The following is a 24,017-nucleotide window of genomic DNA, read 5'->3' on the forward strand; positions in this document are numbered from 1 at the left end:
CTGCTCCTCTATGTGAGTTAGGGCACATTGCCCTCTTTTGCCACTTGAGGGACTGAAGGGGTGTCCCATTGCTCCAACCTAGGGGACCCATGGCTGCCCTTTCTCAGTGATTCGGCGTGGCTCCGGCCCTTCCTGTCTTTTTTTTTTTACATCTGTTGTTGATTTACTGCCTCATGATCATTTTCTTTCCTGAGATTTTATCAACTTGTTTGTATTGCTAGTTTTCTTGTGATAATGGAGGGTGAGGATCACCGGTCAGATGCAGAGGGTGCGTCTTCCATCCCATCATGTGTCATGGGGGCCTCCAGCTCAGCTGCTTTCTGGGCGGAGCAACCCGCTACCTTCACCCTTTATCTCTTTCTCATTTCTACTTATTTATATCTTCTGGTTTTATTGATTCTTGACTTCAGTCAGGTTAATCAGCCTGTCTTCTGTGTCCTTTCTCTTTGAGACTCTACATGGCTTGATGCATATAGGCTAGAGGGACTGATGATCTTGTAGTTTGGTCCCTTTAACTCCATCAGTCTGGTCCAATTCTTGTTTGGAGATATTTTCAGTATTTCGTATGAAGGGTTGTGGGCTAGGTTCTAACAAATATTGGTCATCACTCTTACTTTGAGTGTGCCCCGGGCGAGTTGTCCAGTTGGCACCCTTTATTGTATAAATAGCGAACCTGGCAGTGCTTTGCAACACGGTATTTGACTGTTTTCTAGAAATCGTCTTAAGTGGTTAATGGCGTCATCTTATGATCATAACATGGTTTTTTCCATCGTAAATTTGAGTATTTTATTTTTTTTAAATGGAAATGAAATCCAAATAATCTGAAAGCCCGCTAAGACGCTCCATGTGAGTCTTGTGTAGCCTGTGACGTCAGTCCAGCATGCTGCTGTCGCTGCCGTAACAGTCAGTATAGCAGTGATATATTGTTTGGGCATTCACGTTTTGGGAAATTGTCTAAAAATATTACGTAGTACTGCACTGTACATCTACAACAACTCCAGAAAATTGTTTTTGCGTGTTCCAAACAAAGAAAAGATGCGTAAAATGTGGTTGAAACAGGCTCGTATATCCCAAATATTTCTTTTCTTTTCTGAAGCACCCCTGTACTAAAGCGAACAAAACAAAACAAAAATTATTCAAATTGGTCAAGCCATTTCTTTGTTTTGGTGAGACTAACACACAACAATTGATTTTTATATATAGGAGGTAATATGTATAACGAAAAAACACTAATTTTGAATTGGGTACCATATTTTTATTGAATTTAATATAACTGTAAGCCATAAACCTATATTTTCTGTCAGTCATCTGAACACAAAACATATTACGCCTAACGAAAAACAATTATAAACGACTAAAATTTTACTTTTCTCGCTTTTCTGTCGGCAAAGTCTCTGATCAGATTAGCGAAGTCCAGGTTTTCTGCAACTTCATTTTCAATGGACAGTGAGGCCAAACTGGTTAGTCTTGTTTGAGACATTGTAGACCGCAAGTACGTTTTTATTAACTTCAGTTTGGAAAAACTGCGTTCGCCACTTGCGACAGTCACTGGTATTATTAGCAAAATACGTAACGTTATCCAGATGTTGGGATATAACTCTTGAAGATTATGCTTTTTTATGAAGTTTAAGGCTTCAATAGGCGTTGCCTGGCTGTCTTCGAGATGGTGTTGCAGGCCTAAAACTTCGTCGCACAGCAAATTTCCATCAATATCTTACTTCATGTTGACAGTTAACTTTTCTTGTAATTTAGAACAGCATTGTATTAGCTCTTCTTTATTTTGATTTTTTTTAATGTCAAACAAGAAACTCCACGTCGCAGAAAATTCTTGCATCTGTTCAAATCTTGCTTTCATGGATATGTGCACGGTGTCCAACAGTGCATTGAAAAACTCTACTTTAAACTTCTTTTTTGGGTCAGTTATTTGATCATCAACAGCCTCTTCACCCGGCCTGCGTTTAATACGTCTTAATCGCATTTGTAGTTTAAATAATGGCTGCGTATCAAGATCCAAAGCCAGTTCAGTTGCTGTTACAATAGCTTGTTCGAAACCTGTTTGTCTATATGTTTCCAAATAAGAGCAACATTTGTCAAGGATTCCCATAAACTTGACAAAGTTGATTGTGGGTGACTGACTTGCTTTACTCACAATGTTAATTTGAAACAGAACATCATACCATGTCACGAGAGAAACAATGAAGCTGAAGTCTTTTAATTGTCCTCCTAGTGTTGTCGCTTCGTGTGACACCGCAGCATCGCTTTGTTCAGTAGCAGCGGCCAAGGAAACCAAAGCGTGATGCATTTCACATAATTGATTACAAACCGCTTTGACGCTATCAATTCGAGCTTCCCAGCGTGTGTCACTTACATTTTTCAGGGCGTATGTCTCCAAATGGTCGGTAAAAATTTTCCATCTATTTACCGATCCAGCAAATAGATTAAACATTTTTTGTAACATTCCAAACAGTGTCACGGATTTTACTGATGATTTTGCCGCATCACACAATACCAAATTATAACTATGGCATCCACATGACACAAAAAAAGCTAGTGGATTTAACTTCTTAATTCTGTTCTGGACGCCTTTATTTTTCCCCTTCATGTTCGCGCCGTTATCGTAGCCCTGTCCTCTGCAGTCATTAATGTTAAGGTCAAGATCACTCAATGTTTTTAAAATGCTTTCTGTGAGGCCTTCACCGGTTGTATCATCTATTTGCAGAAATGAGATGAAATGTTCTTTTACACTTACGCCATCCTCTGTTATGTCGGCGCATCTTAAAGTTATCGAAAGTTGTTCTTTGTGGCTTATATCTGGAGTATAGTCAGCTATGATTGCATAATACTTTGAACCCTTTATGCGGGATATGATTGTAGACATAACGTGTGATGCCATGAGTTCTATTAATTCATTTTGTATATTTTTGCCGCAATAATGGTCAGCCAAATCACCATTCAATGCCAGTCTGACGTGCTCTTCCATGATTGGATCAAACTTTGCCAATAACTGTACAAGACCTAAGAATTTTCCATTATTTGGGGTAAATAATTTATCTGATAACCCTCTGAATGCCATATTATTTTCAGCCAAATACAAAGTAATGTGCATTAATCTTTGAAGCACATTGCTCCATCGTAAACTTTCTTTAGAAATTAGCTTTTGTTCTTCCTTGTCAATAGTTTATCCAGCTTTAAACCTGATTTCAGCTTCAGTCCATTGAGTAAATGCTTTTTTGTGGTTAGGACTATTTTCATGCAGTTTCAGAGCTTCACTTAAATGTTTCCAATTTCTGAAACCCACAGTGGTAGTCAAATTAGTAGTTGACTTTAAATCAATCAGTCGACAACAAAAGCAAAAGACACTGTCGTTTGTTACAGAATAAACTAGCCACCGTTGTCTGATAGTTTCTTCGTTTGATAGTTTTCTTGCGTAATGAGTTGAAGAGAAATGACGCCCATTTTCATCTTTTGGAAAGTTATTTAGACATACTGGTGAGGGTCCACATATTATAATGCGATCTATATCTCTAGCATTAAGTACTTTTGGCCACGTACCTACATCAGAATCATTGTATTCTTTTATTGCAAGAACGTTGATACTTTCATCGACCACAGATGTCATGTGTTGATTTTGACTTGGAGAAATATCAGAGGATTCATGCAAAGATGTACTGCGCTGGTCAATTTGATCACCTTCAATAGGTGATTGTATATTTTTTGTGTATAATTGTTCAGTCTGAAGAAATATTTGCTGATACATGGACTTTTGATTCAATATCTGAAGTATTTGCCTTAGAATTTCCTTTAAGGTACTTATAAATATTCATGTGCTTTTTAGTTTCTTCAAGAACTTTTTCTTTTTCAGCTTTTCTTTTCCGATTTTCTGAACCAGAAAGCTTTTTTTTTAATCATTTCGTTCTCTTCTGGCATGATTTAATAATTTGACAAATTATTGCTTGGACACTGCTCTATTTCGCGACCACAATATTCGATCTATAACAAATAAAGAAATTCACCTATCAGTAGACGTAACTAGAAAAAAACCTGAACTGAAAGATAAAAATGTTTTTCGCACCTACCAGAAAATTAAAATGTTGACACAGTCACGACACTCGTTTCACTCACAATTATTCAGCCACGAAAACATGACCGCTGCCTCCGACTCTTACTGATAATTACTGACATGCGGGTGCAAATCGTAGCGCTGCCAACATATGCAGTCTAACAAACATTGTGTGGCGCTGTATTATTTCAGTAAGTAAGGGAGAATTCTCTATGAATGCAGTGCACGCATTGCATGATCTATTAATTCATGTACGTGAGTCATTAAGTCACAAATATTCGATATAAATACATTCGTATTAATTAAATCATAATGTAATGTATATTTCACAGTCTGTATTTTCTTTTATTTGGAGCGACCGGTAGTTTCTGTAGTAAATGAGAGATGGTGCGGCTGCATGGGCTCTTCCTTGTTGCAGTTCTTGAAACAAATAAGAGAGGCACTTTGGTAGAGCCCGTGCTAGCCCGCGTCAAACATGGATGGTTGCAGACAATACGAAGATTGCATTCAGCATGATTTCTCTTCTGCTACCCCGAATTCATTGCGCATTCGTGAGATTAGCGACGTATGTTTAATGAGACTGAATAATATTTTAGTTTCGCGAAATGGGTGATTGTAAATTGTAATTTTTTTTTTTACATGCGTTTAGTACGTGGCGCCCCTTGGGCCCCGGCGCCCTGGGCGACCGCCCGAGTCGCCCCACCTTAAAGCCGGCGCTGGAAATGGTAGTAAGTCTCTGTGTATAACCCATGTAGCACAAATCATTCAAAAATTTGTAACAGTCTCCCGATCTTATATTCATGGCATATGATGTACGTTGTATTAGGCTATATCTTTTAGTACTCACTGCAATGTGAGATGTGACATCAATTTTGATAACAGGGTATATCATATCAAACCTCTTGAGCCTTCATAATTATGAAAGATGCTTGCGAGAATTGAAGAAAGTTTATTTTATTAGTAGTTAGTTTGTGAATTTCACACTGTGGGAGGAATGGGTACAGGCATGATGAAACACATGGGCACATCATATCTACAAGGCAGGACAGCAAGTTAGCATCTCCACCTGCTGTGGAGCCACCCTTGATACCATAGCTTGGAGATATTTTCAGCCAGGGAGAAAATGGCTGCGACAACAACAATGTAAATGGTGTGATAATCAAATAATCTAATGAACTGTTAGTTTTAACTTGCCTAAACTAACTTGTCTGAACTAAGATGATATAAAGATCAGTCAGTCATAATGACATATTTTGAAGACTGTTGAAGTCATTGTGAGTGGAAGTAATGGGTTGTATTAAGAAGAGTTAATGGAGGAGTTAAGTGTTGAGTTCTTGTGAGAAATTTTAGTTGTTTGGAAGAAAATTTGGGTGCTCTTCCAGCACATAAACAATGCAAGGGGAGGCGTAGTTCATAAACTACTATTGGAACACGAACATTGCAGTTCCGAATCAGCAAAACACCAATATAGGTGACTGCACATGAAGTTTTATTAGAAGATGTCATCATCGAGGGCAAGAGGGTGACAGATCACAGTTTCCACAAATTACACTTCCTTGACCATATTTCACATAATTTGGCACCCTAGTGCAAGATGCGAATTAGAAGTGCTAAAGGAAGAGAGAGATATAGCTGGAAAAAGATTATTTAGAGAAAAATTTCAGACAAGAAAAATATGTCATTGCTCTGAATAGCCTACATCAGCAACAGAGAAAACATCAGTGTATACAAGTGTGATGTTCCATGAATTGATTTACATATATAAGAAACATTAACATAAAATAAATTAAAAAGAAAGAATTTTTAAAATTTTTAACAAATAGTTCAGCAACTAACATTGTCACATATAACAACAAGAACAGCAGCTGTAAATATGTCTGTGCTTAAGCTAGACTGGGCACAAAAATAGAAGGAAATTTGTTTAACAATACAGAAAATTTCTTGGTGTGGATCGGAGGACTACAATTGGGTCATTAGTTCCCAATGATGCTATAGCAGTCAGAATTCATCATGAAGGCGGCTCACCATGCAACAGTGTTGGGAGATCCAGTCATGTACACACTAACACTGCTGCAGCTCAGCGTCACATCAACTCGGCTATGCGCTGGTATTGCAACACACCAAGGTATTTGAAGTAGCAGTGAGCTATACTCAACCCAAAACTTGGTTTCCTTTGTGAAATTGGGAAACTATGTACATTCAGATTACATTACATTAGGATAAAGAGTTATTCTCTACATTATAATTCCTTAACATCATAGTTACTCTCTACTACATTCCAATTCCTTATCATCATAGTTACTCTTTACTACATTCCAATCCCTTTACATCATAGTTACTCTCACTCTCTACTACATTCTAATTCCTTTACATCATAGATACACTTATCAGCTAACAATTTGTGCAGCTGCTTCTTGAAGGCATCTCCTTGTAGGTCTTTCAGTGATTGTGGTAACTTGTTATATAATTTTAATCCTGTTTGCTTAAAGCTACTTTGGACCTTAGATAGCCTAGTAAAGTCTACATCAAGATTGTTTTTATATCTGGTATCATGTGAATGAACATCTGTCCTGGAAGGTACGGTATGTATTTGTTTTTTTATGGAAAGAAGACATGTTTTTATATACAGAAAAGGTAATGTTAAGATGTTAAGTTCCTTAAAGTGCTTTCGACATAATTCTTGGCTTTTAATACCTGTAATTGCCCTAATTGCTGTCTTCTGCCACATGAACACTGTCCGAGCACCAGTTGAGTTGCCCCATAATTTTATTCCGTACTGTAAGTGAGATTCAAAGAAGGCATAATAAGAAGATAAAAGTTGTTTTCTGCTAACTAATGTTTTTAGTTTCCTTAACAAAAAGACTACTCTAGATAGTCTGGTACATAACAGTTCCGTGTGGGTGTTCCATGTTAATTTCGGGTTCAGGTGGATTCCTAGAAGTCTTACAGAGTCAGACTCATTTAATTTTTCCGGTAGATTGTGCAAGAAGAAATACATAGTTTGTCTTGCTACTGTTGAGTATCAGCTTGTTACTGTGGAGCCATATGGCAGACTTTTCAAGCATTACTTTTGTTTGTTTCTTCACTTCCTCCAATTTGTTATCTGAGGTAATCAGGGTTGTGTCGTCAGCATATATTATTGACTTGTGAAGCATGAAAGTAAGCAAGTCATTCATGTATACCAGGAAGAGAAAGGTCCAAGCACTGAGCCTTGTGGCACGCCTCTTACAACTGGTAGGGCATTTGATTGCTGGCTATTTACTATAACTACCTGAGTTCTGTTTGTCAGGTATGATCTGATTAATGCCAGTTCATTATTTTTGACACCATAGCACTCTAGTTTATTTATTAGTATTTCATGGGACACAGTATCAAATGCTTTACTCAGATCTAGTAGTACAGCACAAGTGATGGAATTATTCTCAAAGCCATCAAGTATGTCTGTCACAAGAGTTTCTACTGCATTTATTGTAGACAATCCTGGCCTAAAACCAAGGAGCGAGGAGGAAAAAAGATTCTGTTCAGCAAAATAGTTGCAAAGTTGTGTTTTAATGCAGCATTCTATTATCTTGGATAATATAGGTATGAGGGATATTGGACGGTAACTTTCAGGTTTGTTTTTTTTTCTCCTTTTTTTATAGATTGGGATAACAATAGTAGCCTTCAGGACCTCAGGAAATTTTCCAGCTGTAAAAGTACTATTGATCAGAAAGGTAAGAGGGGCAACAATAATGTCAATTATTTGTTTCAAGATGGTGTTGGAGATGCCATAGAGATCTTCACTGTATGAGCCATGTAGGTTTGTGACGACTTTGTATACAGTTTGGCAGGTCACCTGTTTCCATTTAAAGGATAAGTTATATAGGTCAGGAATGTTGTAGGTAAAACTTTCAGTAGTTGCATCATCTGGTGCAGAGGTATCAGTACCTTCGAACTTAGTACTGTTAACAAAAAATTCATTTAATTTTTCTGGCACTATTGGAATTTCTTGTCTGTTTTTATGCTTCCCTGCTATTTTGTTTATTACCTGCCAGGCTGCTTTGCATCTGTTGCTGGAGTTTTCAATGAAAGCATCATTGGCTCTCTGCTTTGCTGTCTGTATTTCAGTTCTATAATTCTTCCTGGCTTCTTTATACCTCTGCTTCGAATCTAGGTTACCAGTTTTAGCCATTTTATGTAGGGCAATAAGTGTGTTTCTCAGGTCATCCAGTTCAGGAGTGAACCAGTTGTGCTTCTTTTTTCTATTTGGTGCACCATCTATTTTCATCTTTTTGATTATTTATGGGCAACAGTTTTGAACTAAGCTTGTTAGTATGTTCATGAATAAGTTAAAAGCATTATCGTTGTTATTACAATTATATACTCTGTCCCACTCAACTAATGATAATTTTTGCCTTAACTTTGTAATGTTGTCAGGATATAATAATCTGATTCTCTTAATGTGTTCAGGTTGCTGAGTAGGATAGTTTTCACAGTTGACCATTAGCCATAGGCTGTCATGGTCAGATAGAACTGGATTTATCACTCTGTACTGACACTCATCTTTTGTCAAATTGGAGATTATGTTATCTAGGCAGGCATGTTATTCATACAGTACAAGTTGTTAGACCTTAACATGTTTTGAAAGTGGGTGACAGTTGGTGTTTTTAGTCGTATGTCTATATTAATGTCACCAGTGTATGCTATCTTGTGGTGTCTGTATTTTACCAGCAGGTACTTATTTAAAGTCTCCATTTGGTAAATAAACTGATGAATATCAGAGCTAGGAGTGCGATAAATAGAGATGATCACTAATTTAAGTTTGGGAAGCAATAATGCAGCAATTTCAAAAAGTTGCTCTTTGCAAAAATGATCGACTTTTTGTGCTACATATTCAATGTTAGAGTTTCTCTTTATAAAAATAGCGACTCCTCCATGACTACTTTTGGACCTACAATATGAGCTTGCTAATTCAAATCCTTCTGGGGTATACAGGGCAATTTCAGCTGGTGTGAGCCAGTGTTCATTTACACAGAAAACATGACATGGGTTTGAACTTAGGAACACATCAATTTCATCTATTTTGTTTTTGATTGATTGTGCATTTAGGTGATTAATTAAAGTTCTGTTTTTGAGAAGGATAGGCAAAGAATTAGATGCTTCTATATTTACAGTTTTTGTGGCACTGGCTGGGGGATGATAGTCCATAAAAAATCTTCACTGCAGCTACTCACATTCTTACCGCTGGTAGATAAGCAAGTGGCAGCTCTATCGTTCCTCGTGGCTGTTGATGTGGCTGTATCCGCAGTTCTAGCTGGTGCACTGCTGTTGTCCTCTGTTGAAGGGGCTGCTGTTGTTGATCTCACACAAGGTTCATACCACCCTAGTTCTCTGACCGTCTTTTGGGACTTACTTTTAATTAGTTCACTTATCAGTTTTCCTAATTTGCACTTTCCTTTACGATTCAAGTGAAGTCCATGTCTGGTGAAGCATGTTCTGTCAAGTGAGCTGATATCTAGTAGTTCCACATTACTGAACATCTTACACGTGCTCTTGAGTTTATCATTTATTCTACGAATTTCTTTGTTTATGGGTGAGTATTCAGGCAGGTCGTATCTGTGGCTGAAGTTCACGAGTATGATATTCGTGTTTGTTAGGAGTAATAGAAGTCTCACAAGCTGTTTAAACATGTACATAGCTCTGTTTTTGTATATGTCATTAGCTCCAGCACAGATAATTACACTGTCTTGTCCAGTATAGCTATTTTTCACGATGTTTTTCGTCGCTTCCTTGAAATTGGCGCCTGGCTTGATCATACCTCTTACTGCCAATGACTTACTGATGCTTTTAAGCTCTTGAGAGAATCCCTTGGCGTGGCTGTCCCCATATACGTCGATTTTTGATTCACACTTTTTCATAGTGCTTACTTAATTTTTGTTTACACTTTTTAAGGGTCTTTTTGGGCCATTTTTCGTAGATAGATTTATACTGATGGCATTGTTTGTACTTATTATCGGTCTTTTTGGCTGATTTTTCGTCACAAGAACTGTAGCAACGGTATCGTGAGTTTGTTGTGTGTTCACATCTAGGGGTGGGAAAGCATTTTTGTCATTGTTCATTGCCCTGCATTTTTCCTGACACTCAAGAGCACCGAATTTGTTTGTAACACTTAATATGTTTGCACTTTTAATTTTGTTTCGCACAACATTCCATGGAACACTGTTTGTAGGTTGGCGCCATGTGTCTTTGTTTACATCCGAAATGCTCACAAGGCTGCTGGTTTTCGGACACATCTGCGTCTCTAGATTCACACATTTTTCATTCAGCATGTTATATTTCGTTTTTAAAGTGTCTAGTTCACTTTGGAGTTCTTTTATTAATGCGTCTTTGTCCCGTAAAACTTTATTAATATCTCGTTGGCACGTTTCCGTAATGCACTCCTGACATGTCCACACGAAATCATTTGTTACAAATTTTACAGATACCTTTGAGCACTTCTCATGGAACCAAAAGTTACACATTTAAGAACTATATATACGTTGTTGTCTATACTGTAAGTATGACATGCAGGATGGAAGGTAGTTTAGCAGAAACATTTAAAAAATTTGAAGAGTTACCGAATAGCATTAAAGCCTCTAAAGAACAGCTGACCTATAGTGATCTTGTATTAAAGACAGAACTTCTTGATACTATCAAAATACAAGTGTAAGATTTGTCTTCTAGGATTAAAACTGAGGGGGAAGGGGTGTGTAAAGGTATTAAAACCCAAGGGGAAGAGAAAAAGTGTATAAGCAATCATATTGTCTCTACTTAAGGAGTTACAAATGGAAATAATTAAAAAATGTGACTCAGTCAGGAATGGAGTTCAAGAGCAGTTTAAAGAGGCGACGACAAAATGAAACAAAGAAAAGATTTCACTAAACATGAATTTTTGAGTGTTAATGAGCAAATCTCAGATGCAATTAACAATAGAGGTGCTAGGGCATAGTAATGGATGAAATGGAGCATTAAGTCCACAGAATACAGTGATTAGTTTTGAGGAGCACTTACAAGAACTAGTGGAGCAGAAACTATAAGAAAGAGTTGACTCTCCTAATACTGTAACTGATTTTGTGAGGGATACTAAAGAAAATGGAAGGGAGTTTCAAAAGCTGTGGGATGAATTAGAAAAAACTAAAACAGAAGTTAGAAAAAGGCAGACTGTTGGTAGTACTGGTATTTTGGGAGATTTGTTAGAGGAACTACAGTTAGGAAATGAACTCAATTTGTCCAAACAATTTCTGAAATTTAAACCAGATGGAGAAGTGCATCTGATATATTTTTTGAGGGTTTTCTCCGGGTCCTTACCCAAGAAACATAGATTTTCTGCTCAGTTACCTGGTAGGCGATGCAGCAGGACAGGGAATGCTCATTCTGAGGATTTCAAATTGTGGAATGATTTCCAAGAGAAATTTAAAAGAAGGTACTGATCATTAAGTAAAAAGTGAAATTGACATTGAAATTATTAGATCCTCAGTATTATAGTAATACATGGGGTAGTTACAAGAAATAGAGTGGCATTTGATAGGTCAAAATACTTCCACAGCCCATTTGAAGAGACACATTCAGTAAAGGTATTAGAAAGAAGACTTCGTTATTATGTAAGAAACGAGATCGGATATAGATGATGGACTAATGATAACAATCTATTACTTTTTATTGAAGAAAGAGGCAACTACACGGGGGGAAGGTCCCATGAATGACAACAATGAGACTGGTTGTTACCCAAATAAGTTTCCAAAGAAAAAGAAATTTTTTTTAGCATGAATGAAAGAAATCACAGTCAATGTAACCTGGTGTGTAATATGCAGAAAAATATAAAATCACAAATTTTTGTCCATATTGCAGTTAGAAGTTGTAACAAGCCTTTTCAAAATCAAGGACCCTCAATGGGAGCTTCTCCAATAATTGTAGTGGGAAACATGGAATGTCCTGTGGCAGGGGCCAGGATCTAGTATGTTGCAATGCAATAGTAGGCCCATATATAGAAGAATTAATTACTTTCACGCATTCTGTACCAACACGTAAGTAGCTACTAGAAGAAGACAATATATTAGGGAAGGATCAAACTAAATCTACAACAGTAGAAGAATAGGAAAATAAAGTCAATCTCTGCATATACCCAGGGAGTAAAAATCCTTAGTATCCCAGAATTTTTTTGAAACAATTGCAAATAAGAATCTGTGTCCTATATTAGCTGTGATGGATGTACATATTGTATGAATAAATGGCAATGAAGAAAAATTAATTAAAGAATAAATGAGATTATCCGTAATCGTAAGTAATTTTATGTTTATGCAAGCTTTATTGGTATTGCCAAATACAAATTTAAAAACATTACTAGGCATTGACTGGTTGTTAACGTATAAAGTGGCATTGAATTTTGACACTAATGACTTGTACTGGACTACTTGTATAGTACCATATAAGACTATTTACTTAACAGAAAAACAAAATGAACAGTTGAGTTGGTAGCGACCAGAGAGGAGTCGTTAGCAGATTTGGGGAAATCGATGAGCAAATATGTTGAAGCTTATGAATCAAGTCTGTTAACCTCAGAGCAAAAACAAGATTTGTGCAAGATCATATTTAAATTTAAATGTGGCCAGATATTTTCAAATAAATCAGGAGTGATTGGAGAATACATTTGCCAGTTTAAGATAAAATATGAGACACTTTTCTTGTGTAAACTGTATCCAGTACCTCCAAGCTTAATATCAGCAATACAAAAGGAAATTAGTAAAATAGTTGAAAATGAGATTGTTGAAGTAATGTAAGTGTGTGTAACAATTCTTTATTAATAGTATGAAAATCTAATGGATAAGTGCATTTGGTATTAGATGCACAAACACTTGACCAACTTATAGAGACAGGGAGAGAGAGAACAGTTTGTACTGAATTATTGGCTAAATTCAAATAAGCAAAGTACTGTAGTTCGACAGACGTAACTGATGGATGTTGGCTGGTAATACTGCATGAAAATTCAAGGCAGTTTCACCGCTTTTCTGTTTGAAGGGAAGTCATATCAGTTTAGAGTTCTGCATTACGAGTTAAACATTCCTGTAGCAGTGTTTATACATTCACAGTAAGCAGCTTTGGTAATGAAATGCTACAGGAATTAATCATACATGTAGTAATTTCTGAGACCTGAGAAGAACATTGTAAATTATTAGCGAACCTTACTTTTTTTTTACTATCAAACTTCATGAATAAAGTTTGTCGGGTATCTAGTAGATGTACATGGAATAAAAGCAGATCCAGAATGAATAGGAGTGAGCATGGGTTATTCAGAACCTAGAAATGTGAAGAAATTACTTGGCAGAATTATTAAAGGTCAGCCTATGAACGATCCAAGACAGTTGTCCTTACTAAAACAGTGGTCAAAGTGAATATGGGCTGCAGGTGTGTCGGAAGCCTTTCAAAATATAAAAGAATCCTTGGTAGTCGTTCCTATATTAGAACACCCAGTGATATTCAAAACATTTAACTGTGTGACATATACCTCAGAATATGAAGTTGCATGTGAATTATGTCAGGGTGAATGGGACCGTAATTTATGAGAGCATAATATGATTGCCTTTGCAAGTAGGAGTTTAAACAAACACAAGTAACTATACAGTTACTGATAAGAAACTGTTGGCAATTGTATGGAGCATACAAAAGTTTCAGACATTAATTTGGGGCTCTAAATTAGTTATTTAGACATATCATCAAGCATTAGCTTTTCTTATGGAAAGTAGATTGTTACATAATCAATTAATGCAATGCGTGTTCTTGCTAAGGAATATTTCAGATAGGAATTAATAAGGTAGGAAAAGTTAGATCGCTACTTACCATAAAGATAACACATTAAGTCACAGACAGGCACAATTGAAAGACACACAGAAGCTTTTGGTCACAGCCTTAGTCATAAAAAGAAGGAAAAACACACATCATTCATTAACACAAGCAAGCACACCTCAGCACACAGTTGGTTGTCTTATTTGTGTGAGGTGTGCTTGGCTTGTGTAAATGAATAGTATGTGTTTATCTTTCTTTTTCTGATGAAGTCTGTGGCTGTGTTGATGTGTAAGTGTCTTTTAATTTGCCTGTCTGCAACTTAATGTATTATCTCTATGGTAAGTAGCAATATATCTTTTCCTACATTGTTGATATTCCAACCTGGAGTTTCCATTGTCAGATAGAAAGTAATCATATAAAAGGGTCACAGAATAAAGTACAAGATGCATTACCATTTGTAGTGTAACACATGATGTGTTGTATAAGCACTTTTCGTACTGACGGATGATGGTCACCGCTATAAAAAGTTTATTTTGATAATATATTCGATAATCTACTATTTGGAAATAAAACAATGATAAACATGAGATCATGTTCACGGTACCTGCTGGTTGGATGGTTTATTCTGTGTCATCGGTTCTGCCTTGGAGGTATGATGCACACCATAGAGGATGCGTATGACATAATGGAGACAAGAGAGAAACTTGTTATGCAGGGACTCAATTGAAATCTGTTACATAAGACAGACATTTTTGGACTGGTAGTCCATATAAATATATTTTATGTTCCACGTGGTAAAGTACTTTTGTACTGCATAAACACTGTAAAAAAGAGTACAATGTATGACTGTCGTTCATCAGAAGAGTCGTATTTATTTTGAGAATTGGATGTAGTCTTAGCTTCCAGCAGTAATTGCAGCACTTTGAGAAAATAAATTCGATCAGAAGTAGTGTGCTGAAAAATATGAATCAGATTGAATAACAGGAAGTCTTAGCTCCCAATCAGACTTTACTTTGCCATCCAATATCATGGACAGTAAAGAACCAGTGGAGCATATGGCAAACAGGTGAAGAGTTGTTTCCCTTCGACCCAGAAAATTAATGGAAAAGTTTATGGAGTAGATGCGCAATAAAGAACAGAAAACTGGTTAGTGACCCAAGCATACCAATAGAGGGCTTTAAGTTTTCCAGAAGAGTGTGGACTACGCTGAACCCTATGAGGACAGGTGTCGGAAGAGGCAGGGAGATGATGACAACATGGGGCCTCGCGAACGACCCTCAGTGCGAATGTGGGCTCAACCAATCAATGGTCCACTTGATCAAGTCTATTGTGCATGGTTTTAATGGTGAACTGCATGATTACACGACGTGATGCTAGTGAAGGTCTGTCATAACAATTCAGAATTAAAGAAAGAAATGAGCAAGCTTTTCCATCATTATGAAAATCGATACAAAATTATAGGGATTCCACATACAAAAGCTGCTTTCTTAGCAGACACTTAAGAGTCAAAAAGAAAAGGTCTCTATAATATACTTATGTACAAAATATATGTGTCATAAGAAACATCACTTTACAATTAACAAAGTTTTACATTAGTAAATAGTAACAAACTAATTCCATCTAAACTGGTCCCAACCGGTTTGAAAAGGACTAAGACATTGTTAAACAAATCTTAGTTCACCTGACCCGGGTGATAGTACCTTGTAAGCTCTCTTTGCCAGGATAACAGCGAAGATCTTGGTGTCAGTGAAAGTGGACATGCAGATCATTGGAACAGTTGAACTGGTGGAAGAGGCACGCTTTATAAAGAAGATAAAATATTTAAAAGTTCAGACATGTCTGTGTGGTGACCACCGGTACTCTGGTCAGCGTCTGTTCACCATATGACCTCACATCTGAACACGAGGCTCCAGAAACTAACAATCCCTAGTTCTACCCAACCAACATTAGAAGGAACCTAATTACAAGCAGAATGAGTTGTACAAGTAATGTTAAAATTATCCCAGGTGGTCAATCCACTCTCCCTGTGGCGACAACCAGGCTATTTGATTCTGAGGAGCTTGGGCTCGTATTGCAGAGAAAGTCGAAGTTCTCTGGTAAATTTCCATGAAAATCTCCTACATGCAGTATATTGGCACTTTTAACATCCAAACACTTATTCAAACTGGAAAATTACAGAATCTTATTACAGAACTCAACAGACAGAAAATTCAGGTCCGTGCACTTCAAGAGATCAGACTCACCAATTCAGAAACAGCAGATTACAATTACTACTGTATCCTTAAAAAGCAAAGCAAACAAGAAAATATGCAAAAGGAACTGCATTATTTGGCATGGCCTTCATTGTGAATAAGGACATCCTTGACTCTGTTATAGATGTAAATCAAATCAGCAACAGACTAATGACCATGTGTATAAGCACAGCAACAAAACATAAACAATTATTAATTTTCATGCACCTACTAACATTGACAACAAAAAATTACCTGAGGAGACTGAAAAATTTTGGGAAAAACTTGAAATTGAAATGCTCAAAATTCCAAAAGAGGGTGTAAAAATTCTCTGTGATTTCAACGCACAAATGGCAATGAGAGAAAATATAAAAAGCCAGTCGGCAGTTACCCTGCACACACATTCATGAACAAGAATGGCATCAAGTTGAATCTAAAAATCATGTCCACATGACTTTGAAAGAAGCCTAAGAAACAAAAAAAGGTTGCAATCCTTTAGCTAGGTGAATTTCAAATAGACCACATTGAAATAGGCAACATTCAACTCCGCAGAAGGGCAATTATAGATTCTGACCACAGTCTCATCAGAGTTAAAATTAAATTAACGTAAGAAAAAACACCACTAATTCCCAAATTTGATTTGAAAAAACCCAGGAACCAAAAATTACAGAAGTGTGGTAAAAACATCTTATGAACAACTGGAGAGATTATATGGAAAGCAAAATATATGATCCCATTAAAGAAAACTTCAACACCCATGGTAGAATACAAATCGTGATAATCCAAACTACAATTGTGACAAATCAAAAACCACACAACATAAATTTTTTGAAGTCAGAAAGCAAACAGCTAAAATACTTTAACAGACTAAAAGAAAATATCTTAATGGACAGCTGAACTCTACTGAAAAAGACTTTAGGAACCACGAAACACACGACTTTTAAAATGTTCACACATCAAATCCAAGGACACATTCCATGCAACCTCTGTTTCAGGAGCAACATGGAAAATCAACACTAACTAACAAAGAAAATTGTCAAGTATTAGCCAAATATTTCTCACAGCTTCTAAATTACTGACAACCAAGTACGAGATTCTTCAGACTACAATCAGAACACGCGAATGAAACTTCAGTACCACCAACTCAAGAAGAAATTTATAGTCACATTAAAAAGCTCAAAAGTAATGTCATTGAGAGAAGATGGAAATGTAGCTGAGCTATTGAAGAACCTTGGTCCAAATTCCTTAAAAGAAATCACTCAAATCATCCAAGAAGCTTTGTGCCACGTAAAGAGGGCACAAGAACAACTAGAATGTACAATTTCAGATTACCAAATAGACTTTTGACCTAATGGATCATGCCCAGAACAAATCTTTAATCTTAAAACTATTTTAAAAATTAAAGCAATCAGGCTGAGACCAAGAGTCTGTATATTTGATGATTTAAAAAAATAGCGTATGATTCTACCAGGGCAGCATGTTACATTTGTTAAATTACAGAAAACATCTGTCAGTCAAGACTTTAATTTGCTGACAAATATTTTGTAAAAATTGCCATAGCACAGTTTTTATGATAATTTTTGAATAATGTATATTTTATTAACAAGTATACATTCCTTATTAATTCCCAGCAGTTAACACAAAAATGCAAAATGTATATTGGATGATGAAAACAAACAATTTCCTTATACAAGGCACACTTGATAAAAGCAAAATTAATCCATTCAGGCACTTCACAGTAATTACTAGTTTTATTTAGACAGAACTAGGATGGAGTAAGAAAGGATCATGGCTGTTGTCCTACATTTTGTGCTGCATGCCAGACATACTTGAAATGCAATGATGCAGACAGATAATGCACAAATGATTGTAGTTTAACAATAATGTTACACTGATAAAGCTGAAATGACAAAGAACTTTGGAAATTATATTGTCCAACAGTCTTCTGAAACATGCTTTACACTGTTGAAAAATTTCGTTATTGAAGGGCTGAATCACATTATTAGTACCAGGTGGAATCCAAATTATATTAACAGCCTTTTCATCCTCTTCAAGACAGAGGTGTTGTTATGTCCAGGCCACGAGTCTAACAAAAGTCTTACTACTTGTTAGAAAACATTTTGGATGTAGTATTGAAAATTGTTCTCTCCAATTTTTCTATGTTACAGGATTTTTCCATATAAACAGGCCTTTTTTTAATTTTTGGCCCTAATTTCCCTTGAGGACCCTTAAGACAAATAAGAAAGGTGTAGAAACAGTAATCCACTGATACCACTGGCATTGTTGCATATAACTGTGTCATAGCTTCTTCATCAACTGTAAAAGTGGTTTTATTTCTTTGTTTTTTCTCGATATGATAAAGTGCAGTTTGCACACTTCATGCATGAAACATGACTCATTGGTTTTGGCTTTGGCTTTATACACGTCATTATAGGTGATAACAAGAAGCTACAAATTTGTCTGTACTACTAGCTATTAATGACATCTCTGTTTCCACAATCCAAATGAAATGTCAACATCATTCGAATGAATGCTCAAGAAATTAACTAATAAATAACAATATGATGGTCTTCAGGAGAGACAGGTGATTTCAAATGCATACCACTTTTTTATTTTGCCTTTGCGAGGTTGAAAACATTGATTGGATACCACATTATTGTGAAACTCTGGATCCTGCACAAGGACAAATGCTGTTAGCAAGCATATACAAGGAAAATTAATTCAGTTTTACCTCCATTCTCAACACTTAGTGATATCACAAAGACACATGCTAATTACTATCGATAGTAAATGACTTACAGATATGAGTGAATAGTAACTGTGAACAAATGTGTCAGTGAAACTATCAATGGAAACAGAAATTCACATTACAAATTATGATTGCATTATATTACCTGTTTACTGATGTGTTGTTAGTCAAGAATATGTGCATGCCATGTTATGCATGGGCTTTCTGCTACAGCTGTAGTAGGGGTATATGTTTCTACAGCTGCCAGGCAAGCTATAAATTTGACAATTTTCATCATTTTTTAAAAAAATACTTTCAGTGTGCCTTAGCAGCTGAAATTTGGACAGTGCATTTCTTTTGATATACGTGAAAGTTTTCAGGGTAGGTTTTGATGTGTTGGATTGAACTGTTCCCTTACGACTTGCTAATTTAAAGATGCCATGATAGTGAGACAAGTGCCCGACAAATAGAACATGTAACCTCTGCTTCAGTGGCAGTTTAAGAGTGCTGGAGGTGTTTGATGAGGAAACTGGCCTTATAACAGTCAATGTAATGTACCCTGTAACAACTACTCTAGGCCACATCCCAGTAAAGCTCTGTGATTTTTGTAGAGTTTCATATACTCCTTTCAGAAGAATCTCTATTTCTATTTTCTTTTTCAAACAATGGAAAATCCAGGATGGTATGTAGCAAGATGGTATTTTGACAAGGAAAGTTGCTACTCATCTTGTAGTGGAGATGCTGAGTAGCAGGCAGATAGACACAACAAAAAGCCTGTCACAGATAAAGCTTTTGGCCAGTAAGGCCTTCAGTAGAGACACACACACACACACACACAAAAACTCTCTCATGCAAATGCAACCACACACTCAAGTGTGGTTTCGTGTGTGTGTGTGTGTGTGTGTGTGTGTGTGTGTGTGTGTGTGGTATGGTTGTAGCTGGCGAAGTCTGTTCTGCAGGGTATGCCAAACAACTTCATTCGCCAATTCTTTGGTGAAGAACCTGTCGAGGAATGGGGTAGGGGGTGAGATGGGTATCAGTCTTTCAGGTCTGTCTTCTGATACAACCAACTCCAATGTGAAATGGAGATATCACAACTGTCCAAAATCAGTCTGTACGTGCTGCCCACACTACTGATGCTGCTGTGAGCTGTGATTCGCCACTACAAGACAAATTCTGGAAGAAAGCCACGCCCACGAGGTGATTGCCATGTTACCTGGTGGGATCTGGTAGCCAACCTGCCTCATTTAAGTGGGCACTTCACTTCCCATTGCTGTTACATATGACTCACATATTGAGCCAGCCACCTTGTGATGACAACTACCACTTAGGACCCAGATTGTTCTTCGACTGTGTGATTCTGTACTTCTTGTTCACTATTAGTCTATCTAGTGAATAAGGAATAATGAGTGTTAGTAAGTGTTAACCTCAACAGTGGTGATGAGTCTTTTCAGACCTGCAGTGCTTTGATTACTCTGACATTATGGACCAAGAATTGTTGCAGCAGTAGCAGGCACAACAACAGGACCAACCAGTGTTATATGGGCAGTTAATGGAGCAACAGCATTAGCATTAGCATCAGCATTTGGGCCTACCGCAATAACAGTTGTTGATGTTATCTGCGAGGGGTGACTCGCTCCTGGCTGTGCCTTCATTTCCTTCCTTTGTGGATAGCTTGACAGTGGGACAGGCATTTACAGCGCCTCAGCAATCATTTTGAAGTGTACCAGGTAATTAAAACCAATTGGAAGTGATCCTTTCTTCTGCCAAGGTCCTCTCAAGATGTGTTAGCTTTGCCTCCACAAGTTGTCTTCTATGGCAAATCCCGATATTTTGTCAATTCCTGCTATTTGCACTTTGTTGTCAGACTGCTGTGGGTGGCAGTTTCAGGTAGCATGTGCTAGGTTGGAATTCTATCAGTGGTGGAAGTTGCTGCCAGAATCATATAAGGATAGGGTCACAGAGCTTCAGGGGATCAGTCATCATGGCATTTTCACCTGCTTGGCAGATGCTTGTCATAGATTGTATCCTGGTTCTGTGATCAGGGATTTTCTTCTTCAATTTGCACGAGATAGTGAAGTGTGCACACAAGCTATGTGCCATGTAGATTCTTCCTTAGACGAAATTCGTAAAGTTGCTGTGTCTTTTGAACTCACATGGGACTTGGACTGGAGAGGCTGTAGAGGAGAGTCTCAGCCATGAGAGCTAGCTTGGTAGCGCACATACCATAAGCATGCACTAGGAAAACCAGGGTGCATCCTAGGATTCCGGGTAAACTACTTGTTCCCTGCAGTCATTCTGAGTTGGACAGCAGTACATCGAGTGTTCCCAGTCGTAGTTCCTTTTTGGAGGTTGTGTCTCCTTCCATATTTGGCAATCACATGGGGTAATGTGGTGTGCCCTCATGTCCTCAGTGTTTCCCTCAGCATTCACGCTTGTGCTGTGTGCACTGGTCAGCTATCTGTTTTGCCTGTGGTGCTTGTGGCCACATTGTTTCTTTGTGCGTGTCATGCCCACACAGAGGCTTAGTGATGTCATGGTTGTGCATGGCATCATTTTTTTCCTGCTGATGCCATTCACACCATTGACACTGTGCTTAATGTGGCATAAGGGAAACCTGTCAAGCTCCTAGTCACACTGCACGTGATGGGTGAGGTGGTAGCTTTCCAGGTGGATACTGATACTTTTTCTTCTCTGATCAACAGCTTTACCTATGTGATACTGTGCCCTCCTCCACTGTCCCCATTTCAGAGAAAGTGGTGAAATTCCAGTGTAGGGTGTGTTTTTGACAGAGGTCTTATATAAAAATGTGTCCCACATGCTTTCATTTTTGGTGATTTCTTTGGGAACAGTGGAAAACATTTTTGGGTTAGATGGCTTCAAGCAGTTTGATTTTTTCATTTCTGAGAACGTTTGGTATCCCTGGATACTGACTTTCAATGCATTGAAGACCTGATGACATCCTTTTCAGGTTTGTTCAGTCCAGGTGTGGATCAGTTGGCATCTGTCAAGGTACACCTTCATTTAATGCCAGGTTCAGCCTTGTGCTTCGTGCAGGCATGTCCAATTCCTCACGTCCTCCAGGACATGGTGAAGGTGGAACTAGGCAGGTTGGACACCCTTGATGTGGTCACCTTGGAGTGTTTACTGGCAACCAGATGATTGCTGATTTAGCCAGTGTAGCAAATGTTTTGACTGGTTGAGGAATGTCTGTTCTAGACCTATTACTCCATACATCAACACCTAACATTGCTACCTTAACACTGCCTTATGAAACTGGTGTAGATATTCAACCTTTCAACTCTTGTGATTTACCTCAGGGTTCAACTATGCTGTGCCCTGTTTTTCCTTGGCATCAGATTTTTTTCTTCTGTGCAGATTTCTATAAATGAAGTGGCTATAAAACAAAACAGTGCTTCTCTACTTAACCCTCAACTGCAAACCTATACCTATTCCTTCAGTATTGCTTCAGGTAACACAGCGATAATTTGTGTTGCCATATGTCCAAGTGAGCAGCAGTAATATAAAATACAAAGCAAGCTAGGCGAGAAAAAATTTACAGTCAGTTAAAAAAAAATGATCCCAGTTACAAACTAGCAACATAATCCCACATTGAGGCAGCTGTCTATGAGATAATTAGTGATCAAATAAGCAGCTGACCAAGACCTGATGCAAATGCATTGCTTAATGCTTTGAATGAGTCATTACTGTCTCTTTAACACCTGTCCTTGGTCACAGATAGTTATAGTGAAAATTTAATTCATTATTGTTTAATAAAACAGTAGTTTAGCTCATATTATGTAAGTTTATTTACTCCTTGTTTAAATAAACTAAGATTAAACTGTGATTTTGATCATACCTGACTTACCTTGGTAACATAAGGAAAGCTATTCTATACATGTGTACAAAGTGCGCCATGCGCCTGCTCATGTTATGAAAAACGGCGCGCCCGATCATGGATTAAATAAAGTGTAGGTTGGTTCAAAGTAACCCTGTACATTGTCACATTCTTTCACAAAAGGTTACATGTTACTTGGGAACCAACAAATACAACTGCCTGAAAGACCTCTCATTAACATTCTGTGAATAGTATATAACAACAATTGCTTATATTCACAATATTCATCTTACTCGGTGCCAGAAATCTTCCATGGTACCAGGGCTCCTTCATTCCTCCTCTCTCCATGGATATTACAAATGCTCTTCAGCACGTGAACTCCATACCTGTTGAGTAATACTTTCCCACAGTATGTGGCCCAATGTTGCAAACTAATTGGGCTCATGCACATCTTTACTCTGTGCTTTATATTTGACATATGTGGTATATGCCCTTTGATGAATTGCATGAGTCACTACATATTCCTCCAACCCTGCTCCACTCATAACAGTGCATGGAAAGAAAGATTGTTGGTAAGCCCCTGTATTGGCTCTAATTTCTCGAATTTTCTTTTTAGCGTCATTACACGAGACATATATAGGGGGAAGTAATATGTTGTCTGACTCTTTCCTGAAAGTGCTGCCTCAAAATTTCAGTAGTAAATCTCTCCGTGATGCACAATGCCTCTGTTGTAATGTCTTCTCTGTAATGCTCTCATGCCGACTAAACAATCCCTTGACTAAATGTGCCGCTCTTCATTGGTTCTTCTCTCTCTCTCTCTCTCTCTCTCTCTCTCTCTCTCTCTCTCTCTCTCTCTCTCCTCTATCAGTCCTATCTGGCTGGATCCCAGACAGATAGATGAACAATACTCAAGAATGGGTCGAACAAGCACCTTGTAAGCCACTTCCTTCATGGATGAGTTATGTTTCCATAAGATTCTTCCTATGAAACCGAGTCTGGCATCTGCTTTTCCCACTAGTTGTTTTATATGGTCATCCCACTTACGGTTGCTCTGGATAGTTAGTTACCCCTAGATATTTTGTGGCAGATATTGTTTCCAGGGGTTTCTCATCAGTAGTGAAACTATACAGTAGTGGATTTCTTTTCCTATGTGTGTGCAATATGTCACATTTATTCATGTTCAGGGTCAAATGCTAGAGCCTGCACCATTCATCAGTTCTCTGGAGGTCATTCTGTAAATCATTAAAATCTTCTGTCACTGGTACTTTGTTTAGGCAACCGCATCATCTGCAAACAGCCTTAAAGAACATCTGACACTTTCTACTAGATCATTTATATATATTGTAAACAATAATGGTGCTA

General features: G+C 37.5%; 1 protein-coding gene and 1 pseudogene across 1 annotated transcript; both read right to left on the minus strand.

The window, feature by feature from the left end:
• Positions 1-1,354: 1,354 nt before the first annotated feature.
• Positions 1,355-3,073, minus strand: LOC124772648 (annotated as a pseudogene).
• A 105-nt stretch (positions 3,074-3,178) lies between these two features.
• LOC124775661 (zinc finger MYM-type protein 5-like) lies at positions 3,179-4,952 on the minus strand. Its single transcript, XM_047250488.1, has 2 exons — positions 4,764-4,952; positions 3,179-3,799 (listed from the first exon to the last, which is right to left on the minus strand). The coding sequence occupies exons 1-2, from the start codon at positions 4,950-4,952 to the stop codon at positions 3,179-3,181; spliced, it is 810 nt and encodes a 269-aa protein (XP_047106444.1).
• Positions 4,953-24,017: the final 19,065 nt, after the last annotated feature.

This window comes from Schistocerca piceifrons, chromosome 2, assembly GCF_021461385.2.
Source record: "Schistocerca piceifrons isolate TAMUIC-IGC-003096 chromosome 2, iqSchPice1.1, whole genome shotgun sequence".
In the NCBI taxonomy this organism is placed as follows: Eukaryota; Metazoa; Arthropoda; class Insecta; order Orthoptera; family Acrididae; genus Schistocerca; species Schistocerca piceifrons.